We start from the raw sequence: 9,852 nt of genomic DNA on the forward strand, positions 1-9,852 counted from the left end.
ACACAAACATAGGCAAAGACACATGCATACACACACACGATAACATACGCACTATACACACACACGTACACATGGATTTTGTATTGTAGATGTGTGGTAGTGGAGTAGGGACCTGACGGCACACAGTGTGTTGTGAAATCTGTTGTGAATGTATTGTAATGTTTTAAAATTGTATAACTGCCTTAATTTTGCAGGACTCTAGGAAGAGTAGAGCGACATACAGTTAGGATATCAAATAACCTTTTAGCCGCTTTCACAATGATTTCCAGTTTCTTCATTTTTTTTGTTAGTTTGTCCTGTACAATTAATCACCTGTGCAATAAACGCAACAAAATCAACCTTCCCAATTAAGTGTTTCAGGATCTCTCAAGACTGACATCCACAGACTGTTGGGCATCACCCACTGCCATAGCTTCATCATCTCTACTCGCTGCTTCAACAATTTTCACTGCCTCTGCATAGGAGAGGTTCTCGACAGTCCTGATCCTTCCTGCTTTGACCTCATTCACCTTAACAGGACACTCAAAGAACTCTGGAGCGTGATTCCCATCACAATTGCAACACCATTCATCAGACTCTTCAACAATATTCCGTTTGCAAACACTTGACACATGGCCAAACTTTTTACATTCATGACATTGAAGTGGCTTTTGTACATAAGCTCGCAGCGCATATCTCATATAGTCCAGCTTTACATGGTTCGGGAGAAATTAATCATCAAACATAAATAATACAGAAAGGCTTTCCTCCTTTCCATTCACAGTGCAGGTTAAGCGATGTGAATAAACTATTCCTGGCACGTTCATCTTAAACCATGAAGCCTCAATATCCATCGAGATTAGGGTAAAATCGTTAATGTTTTTATCACCGTAGACACCTAAACAGAGCTGAATGTTGGATATTTGTGCTGCATAACATGACAGCAAGACTCTTGTAATAGCTGACCTTACAAAATTAAAAAACACTTCTTGCTCTGGTCTAGGCCAGGGACCCTGACAGATCAATGCAGTTCTATAGACAATTTCAAACATATACCACAAGATGGTAGCACATTACAAGTTCTCGCATCTCCAGCCATGTAGCTACATTGATTTTCATTGGATATGCATTTGTATCACAACGTTTTTATCCAGTATTCCAATGTTCTTGCTGCCTATACAGTAGAAGGCCTGTGAGAAGATGAACTAGATTCTGACACATTTCAAGATTCACACATACACAATGTGATAAAAACAGATTTTATTCCAATTTTAAAACTGTACATATTGGATTTTGGAAACATGGATAAGGAAACGTAAAAATGTACCATATAGTTGTACAAGGATACAAAACATTGGCACACAATAACACTGACAGGGTAAAAAGGCTTTCCAATTTCCTATACTTCCCCATCTTAGATAATGCAGTTGGTTTTCAATTGACTTTCATATTGTAGTGTTCTGTAGCATTCTGAGTTTCAAATCACCTATTGAAAAGGCACACTGATGGTGGCTTCAGGTGTGTGTAAATTGATGATATTGATTCAATGTAAACTGTAAACCATGATGACACATCTATGAATATTCAAATGTTGGACACATGACTAGATGGCCTCTTGCTCCATATATACACTACATTACCAAAAGTATGTGGACACCTTCTTGTCGAACATCTCATTCCAAAGTCATGGGCATTAATATGGAGTTGGTCCCCCCGTTGCTGCTATAACAGCCTCCACTCTTCAGGGAAGGCTTTCCACTAGATGTTGGAACATTGCTGCAGGGACTTGCTTCCATTCAGCCACAAGAGCATTAGTGAGGTTGAGCACTGATGTTGGGCGATTTGGCCTGGCTTGCACTCAACATTCCAATTCATCCCAAAGGTGTTCGATGGGGTTGAGGTCAGGGCTCTGTGCAGGTCAGTCAAGATCTTCCATACCGATCACGACAAACCATTTCTGTATGGACCTCGCTTTGTGCACAGGGGCATTGTCATGCTGAAACAGGAAAGGGCCTTCCCCAAACTGTTGCCATAAAGTTGGAAGCACATAATCTTCTAGAATGTCATTATATGCTGTAGCGTTAAGATTTCCCTTCACTGGAACTAATTGGCCTAGCACGAACCATGAAAAACAGCCCCAGACCATTATTCCTCCACCACCAAACTTTACAGTTGGCACTACACATTCGGGCAGGTAGCGTTCTTCTGGCATCCGCCAAATCCAGATTTGTCCGTCGGACTGCCAGATGGTGAAGCGTGATTCATCACTCCAGAGAACGCATTTCCATTGCTCCAGAGTTCAATGGCGGCGAGCTTTACACCATCCCAGCAGACGCTTGGCATTGCGCATGGTGATCTTAGGCTTGTGTGATGTTGCTCGGCCATGGAAACCCATTTAATGAAGCTCCAGACAAACAGTTAGTGTGCTGATGTTGCTTCCAGAGGCAGTTTGGAACCCGGTAGTGAGTGTTGCAACCGAGGACAGACGATTGTTACATGCTACGCGCTTCAGCACTCTGCGGTCCCGTTCTGTGAGCTTGTGTGGCCTAACAATTTGTGGCTGAGCCGTTGTTGCTCCTAGAAATTTGATGAACTGACTTGTTAGAAAGGTGGCAACCTATGACGATGCCATGTTGAAAGTCACTGAGCTCTCCAGTAAGGCCATTCTACTGCCAATGTTTGTCTATGGAGATTGCATGGCTGTGTGCTCAATTTTATACACCCGTCAGCAACAGGGTGTGGCTGAAATAGCCAAATCCACTCATTTGAAGGGGTGTCCACATACTTTTGTATATATAGTGTATGATATTAGAGTGGTGAAGCCCTGTAAGGTCCGGGAGACTTGACTTAGCTCACTTTTGGCTTTCAGAGGAACAAGACAGGAGGCTCATAGTCTATGCAGAGATAGGAAATGTAATGTTTAGTTGGTTGGTCTGCTACATACAGTATTATTGATGTTGAATGTAACTTTGTAACTACTCTCCATGCATTCTAACCATGTTCCACTCCAAATAGCTTATGACCATTTGGGAAGGAGGGAGGGGTAGTTCTGTTAGAGAGACTTTCACTCCGCCATTTTGGATGATTTCACAGTTCTCCTGCGTCGTGTGTCTTCCCTCCTCCCTCTCCTTCGCTTGCTACCTCCTCTTTGGATCCCTTCGTTCCCATGTCACCCTTCCAAACCTCCTGTAGACATTCTGAGGGAGAGAGAGGGGAAAAACCAGGCAAGTGTTGAACTCTCTGTAAACACGTGTATGTTGTGTTTTGAGTGAGTGTGTGCTTTAGGTATGTGTTTGCTTTGCTAGTGTGTATGCTATAGTGTGTGTCCTACCTTGCTCAGAGGTCTTTAGGATGTGTGTCTCACACAGGAAGCGTTCCAGCCTCTCCTCCTGGTGGTGGAAGTACCAGTCCTCCACAACCTCCTCATACTGCTCTAGCATCGTCTCACACTGAAACAACCCAACACCCACTTATTATTTTCATGAACACGCACAACACCCTGCCTGTTAAGCTGTATGTTGATGTGTAAACACACACAGGTATGTACCTGTTTCTTCATGTCGGACACCTCCACTGAGGGTTCATCCCAGAGTTCATAGGGCAGCCCCAGCTCCACCTTCACCCCCTTATGGACCAGGTTCTTCAGAGTGGCCATGGTCTGACTGGTGCCCTAAAACACACAAAGATTATTAGTTGACTCAGGTGTGTTTAGTAGTGGGCTGGAACAAAATCCTGCATGCCCTGCGGGTCCCCAGGACCAGGATTGAAGAACACTGTTCTAAAGCATGACCATAGGTTAAACTGCGAAGATGGAGAGGTGTGAGGACCTTGGCGTATCGGAGGCTGCCAGGTCTCTCAGCATGGACGCTGTACTGTAGGATCCCCTCACAGATGTTATCCACTGCCTCTGTCAGACGGGTCTCCCTGGAAACAGTTATTTCAAAAATCACAACTCAGTGGCCTCAGTGTTGTTCTACTACAAAATGAGTGGTCAAATCACTTCAGTCTATGACAAGAGAGCAGAGCTCAACTCAACGAGAGGCTTGCCTCTCCTTCTCCATAACATAAAGTGGCTTCCTCTCCATTTATCCCTCCCTTCATTGGCTCTGATCTCAAAGGCCAGATGACCCATCCTGTTTTATCAGATCATCACAGTTGAAGGAGAGGGACACTTTAGAGTACTAGCCCTGGGGTCACTTACGAGGTATTGTATTTGATCTTGCGTCTGCGTTTACCCGTGTCCAGCACTGCTCCCAGCTCCAGAACCTCCTTGGACCGACCTGTCTTCTCCAAGGCTGCCTGGAGCTCCACCGTCAAGAACTTACACACTGTAGGGTTCAGACAGACGGATGTTGTTCAAATGAATGTTAATTTAGGTTTATAAACACGTCCCATGTAAGTAGGAAAAGGCATTCACAGACAATTGAATCTCCTAGTTAGTTATCTAGCTAGCTAAGTAAACAAAAAGCTAACGCTGCCCAAAGCATCGTCACATTCAATTTGTAACTAGGCTAACGTTACCTTCGCATCGATTGGGCAGTCTTTCGTCCTCGGCTGCAATAGCGAAGCTGCACACCCAAAAGAAGCACAAGAGAAAAAGTTCCATTGCAACTATATTCTCACTTTTCTCCAACTTGTTTCCCTAAATCCGTTTACACATGCCACATCGGCATTTTTTGAGACTCGCAGCACGTAAATGGCAAGGCGCAGGCGCAGTGTAGTAGTTGACGCTACCCAAAAAGGTCGTCACTTAACACAGCCAGAAAGTCACAATTATGGCTAAACCCCGCTATTTCTACAATTGATTACAATCAGATTTTAACCCTAACAACCTTAGCCACACTTATAACCTTATACCTAACCTTAATTTAACGCCAAAAAGCGATTATTTGTTTTCATACATCTTTACGATGCCGCCATTTGTGACTTTGTGTCTGTGTTATCTAGAGGAAAGGCGGATCGTGCGCATCCGATTTAGGAAATCTAGTCGAGCGTTGAAAACTTCAAACTCAAGGTGGGGAAAGATATTAAGTGGACATTTGTAAAATGTCAACACGTGCTTGTTTGTTAACGATACAAAAAAAAAAAAGATGCCCATGCATTTATTTTATCTCATAGGGATTTTATTAAGTGAATTTGGTTGGTGAGTTTAGAGCTTTGGAGTCTCAAAATCCCACTCCCCAGTTGCCAATGAGCACTCTGCAGGCAGGCATCCCGCAAGAGCGTTAGAGTGCTGTGCCTGTGCGACAGCTTTAATATTGCAGATAGATTGTAACTTCTATCAATGTAATTGTCTGCATCACTTCCAATCCCCCATATGTTTGTTTCTTTCTCGCAAATACTATATATATATATATATATAGTATCTCACATTTACATTTTTGTCATTTAGCAGACGCTCTTATCCAGAGCGACTTACAGTTAGTGAATACACATTTTTATTTTTATTTTATTTATTTTTTATTTATTTTTTTATACTGGTCCCCCATGGGAAACGAACCCACAACCCTGGCGTTGCAAACGCCATGCTCTATCAACTGAGCTACATCCCTGCCGGCCATTCCCTCCCCTACCCTGGACGACGCTGGGCCAATTGTGCGCCGCCCATGAGTCTCCCGGTCGCGACAGAGCCTGGATTCGAACCAGGATCTCTAGTGGCACAGTTAGCACTGCGATGCAGTGCCTTAGACCACTGCGCCACTCAGAAGTGAGTACACCCCTCACATTCTTGTAAATATTTGAGTATATCTTTTCATGTGACAACATTGAAGAAATGACACTTTGCTACAATGTAAAGTAGTGAGTGTACAGCTTGTATAACAGTGTAAATTTGCTGTCCCCTCAAAATAACACAACACACAGCCATTAATGTCTAAACTGCTGGAAACAAAAGTGAGTACACCCCTAAGTGAAAATGTCAAAATTGGGCCCAAAGTGTCAATATTTTGTGTGGCCACCATCATTTTCTAGCACTGCCTTAACCCTCTTGGGCATGGAGTTCACCAGAGCTTCACAGGTTGCCACTGGAGTCCTCTTCCACTCCTCCATGACGACATCACGGAGCTGGTGGATGTTAGAGACCTTGCACTCCTCCACCTTCCGTTTGAGGATGCCCCACAGATGCTCAATAGGGTTTAGGTCTGGAGACATGCTTGGCCAGTCCATCACCTTTACCCTCGGCTTCTTTAGCAAGGCAGTGGTCGTCTTGGAGGTGTATTTGGGGTCGTTATCATGTTGGAATACTGCCCTGCGGCCCAGTCTCCAAAGGGAGGGGATCATGCTCTGCTTCAGTATGTCACAGTACATGTTGGCATTCATGGTTTCCTCAATGAACTGTAGCTCCCCAGTGCCGGCAGCACTCATGCAGCCCCAGACCATGACACTCCCACCACCATGCTTGACTGTAGGCAAGACACACTTGTCTTTGTACTTCTCACCTGGTTGCCACCACACACGCTTGACATCATCTGAACCAAATAAGTTTATCTTGGTCTCATCAGACCACAGGACATGGTTTCAGTAATCCATGTCCTTAGTCTGCTTGTCTTCAGCAAACTGTTTGCGGGCTTTCTCGTGCATCATCTTTAGAAGAGGCTTCCTTCTGGGACGACAGCCATGCAGACCAATTTGATGCAGTGTGCGGCGTATGGTCTGAGCACTGACAGGCTGACCCCCCCACCCCTTCAACCTCTGCAGCAATGCTGGCAGCACTCATACGTCTATTTCCCAAAGACAACCTCTGGATATGACGCTGAGCACGTGCACTCAACTTCTTTGGTCGACCATGGCGAGGCCTGTTCTGAGTGGAACCTGTCCTGTTAAACCGCTGTATGGTCTTGGCCACCATGCTGCAGCTCAGTTTCAGGGTCTTGGCAATCTTCTTATAGCCCAAGCCATCTTTATGTAGAGCAACAATTCTTTTTTTCAGATCCTCAGAGAGTTCTTTGCCATGAGGTGCCATGTTGAACTTCCAGTGACCAGTATGAGGGAGTGTGAGAGCGATGATACCAAATTTAACACACCTGCTCCCCATTCACACCGGAGACCTTGTAACACTAACGAGTCACATGACACTGGGGAGGGTAAATGACTAATTGGGCCCAATTTGGACATTTTCACTTAGGGGTGTACTCACTTTTGTTGCCAGCGGTTTAGACATGAATGGCTGTGTGTTGAGTTATTTTGAGAGGACAGCAAATTTACACTGTTATACAAGCTGTACACTCACTACTTTACATTGTAGCAAAGTGTCATTTCTTCAGTGTTGTCACATGAAAAGATATACTCAAATATTTACAAAAATGTGAGGGGTGTACTCACTTTTGTGAGATCATGTGTGTATATATATATATATATATATATATATATATATATATATATATATATATATATATATATATATATATATATATACACATATATATATATATATATATATATATATATATATATATACACATATATATATATATATATATATATATATATACACATATACATATCCTTTAAAAAATATATATTTCCCTTTATTACTTTCCAAACCCACCACCCCTTCCCTAATTGGAGTAAACTAGTGAACAACAACGCTTAGGTCTCTACTTCCAGCTTATACATACTATATACATTTTATGGACACAGTCAATTTTACAATAATTCTATTTGGTTTGTTTTTACTCCTGAACTTCCTCTACCCTCAACCTCTCTGATCCTTTTCATGATGTCCATCCGGTTTGCTTCTATATGCCATATCTTTCTAACTGTGCTCGTTCACAAAAGCTCTCAACCTATAACCTATATACTTCTAATGGACACAGTATGCTTTACATTAGTTATCTTGTTGTTATTAGTTGTTGTTAGTTGTTATTAGTCCCATCCTTCAACTTCATTCAACACCACCCATCTACAGTGGGGAGTATTTGATACACTGCCGATTTTGCAGGTTTTCCTACTTACAAAGAATGTAGAAGTCTGTAATTTTTATCATAGGTACACTTCAACTGTGAGAGACGGAATCTAAAACAAACATCCAGAAAATCACATTGTATGATTTTTAAGTAATGAATTTGCATTTTATTGCATGACATAAGTATTTGATCACCTACCAACCAGTAAGAATTCCGGCTCTCACAGACCTGTTAGTTTTTCTTGAAGAAGCCCTCCTCTTCTCCACTCATTACCTGTATTAACTGCACCTGTTTGAACTCGTTACCTGTATAAAAGACACCTGTCCACACACTCAATCAAACAGACTCCAACCTCTCCACAATGGCCAAGACCAGAGAGCTGTGTAAGGACATCAGGGATAAAATTGTAGACCTGCACAAGGCTGGGATGGCTACAGGACAATAGGCAAGCAGCTTGGTGAGAAGGCAACAACTGTTGGCGCAATTATTAGAAAATGGAAGAAGTTCATGATGACGGTCAATCAGCCTCAGTCTGGGGCTCCATGCAAGATCTCACCTCGTGGGGCATAAATTATCATGAGGAAGGTGAGGGATCAGCCCAGAACTACACGGCAGGACCTGGTCAATGACCTGAAGAGAGCTGGGACCACAGTCTCAAAGAAAACCATTAGTAACACACTACGCCGTCATGGATTAAAATCCTGCAGCGCACGCAAGGTTCTCCTGCTCAAGCCAGCGCATGTCCAGGCCCGTCTGAAGTTTGCCAATGACCATCTGGATGATCCAGAGGAGGAATGGGAGAAGGTCATGTGGTCTGATGAGATAAAAATATAGCTTTTTGGTCTAAACTCCACTTGCCGTGTTTGGAGGAAGAAGAAGGATGAGTACAACCCCAAGAACACCATCCCAACCGTGAAGCATGGAGGTGGAAACATCATTCTTTGGGGATGCTTTTGTGCAAAGGGGACAGGACGACTGCACCGTATTGAGGGGATGATGGATGGGGCCATGTATCGCGAGATCTTGGCCAACAACTTCCTTCCCTCAGTAAGAGCATTGAAGATGGGTCGTGGCTGGGTCTTCCAGCATGACAACGACTCGAAACACACAGCCAGGGCAACTAAGGAGTGGCTCCGTAAGAAGCATCTCAAGGTCCTGGAGTGGCCTAGCCAGTCTCCAGACCTGAACCCAATAGAACATCTTTGGAGGGAACTGAAAGTCCATATTGCCCAGCGACAGCCCCAAAATCTGAAGGATCTGGAGAAGGTCTGTATGGAGGAGTGGGCCAAAATCCCTGCTGCAGTGTGTGCAAACCTGGTCAAGACCTACAGGAAACGTATGATCTCTGTAATTGCAGACAAAGGTTTCTGTACCAAATATTAAGTTCTGCTTTTCTGATGTATCAAATACTTATATCATGCAATAAAATGCAAATTAATTACTTACAAAATCATACAATGTGATTTTCTGGATTTTTGTTTTAGATTCCGTCTCTCACAGTTGAAGTGTGTACCTATGATAAAAATGACAGACCTCTACATGCTTTGTAAGTAGGAAAACCTGCTAAATCGGCAGTGTATCAAATACTTGTTCTCCCCAATGTATCTCTTAACACCATCCATATTGGATTTCTATTTGCCATATATTTTTCAACTGTACTGTGATGTTTTACAAAAGTTCTGAACCTTTCTATTCTCATTGTTTCTACAGATTGTAAATTGAAAATAAACATTTTTGCTAAAAGTATTATTATATTATTGATTGATTGATTATGACTTTTCAGATCACCCAGTAGTGCTTTCTGCATGGTTAGCTCCAGGTAAATATTGCAATCCTTTAGCCATTCCTGGACCTGTGTCCAAAAACAAGCTACAAATGGACAGTACCAAAACTAATGATCTAATGATTCTGTCTCTTTGCAGCAAAATCTGCAGAGCTGGGAAGATTGTATCCCCGATATAAATAACAT

At 43.0% G+C, this 9,852-nt stretch overlaps 1 protein-coding gene across 1 annotated transcript; it reads right to left on the reverse strand.

Annotated features, from left to right (window-relative positions):
- Positions 1-1,224: 1,224 nt before the first annotated feature.
- Positions 1,225-4,691, reverse strand: LOC311118209 (protein canopy 4-like). Its single transcript, XM_084193055.1, has 6 exons — positions 4,501-4,691; positions 4,181-4,307; positions 3,807-3,903; positions 3,527-3,649; positions 3,311-3,428; positions 1,225-3,176 (listed from the first exon to the last, which is right to left on the reverse strand). Exons 1-6 carry the CDS (start codon positions 4,583-4,585, stop codon positions 3,067-3,069), a joined length of 660 nt encoding a protein of 219 aa, XP_084049181.1. The 5' UTR covers positions 4,586-4,691; the 3' UTR covers positions 1,225-3,066.
- Between the last annotated feature and the right edge of the window lie 5,161 nt (positions 4,692-9,852).

This window comes from Coregonus lavaretus (assembly GCF_964263955.1).
Source record: "Coregonus lavaretus genome assembly, contig: HAP1_SCAFFOLD_2638, whole genome shotgun sequence".
Taxonomy (NCBI): domain Eukaryota; kingdom Metazoa; phylum Chordata; class Actinopteri; order Salmoniformes; family Salmonidae; genus Coregonus; species Coregonus lavaretus.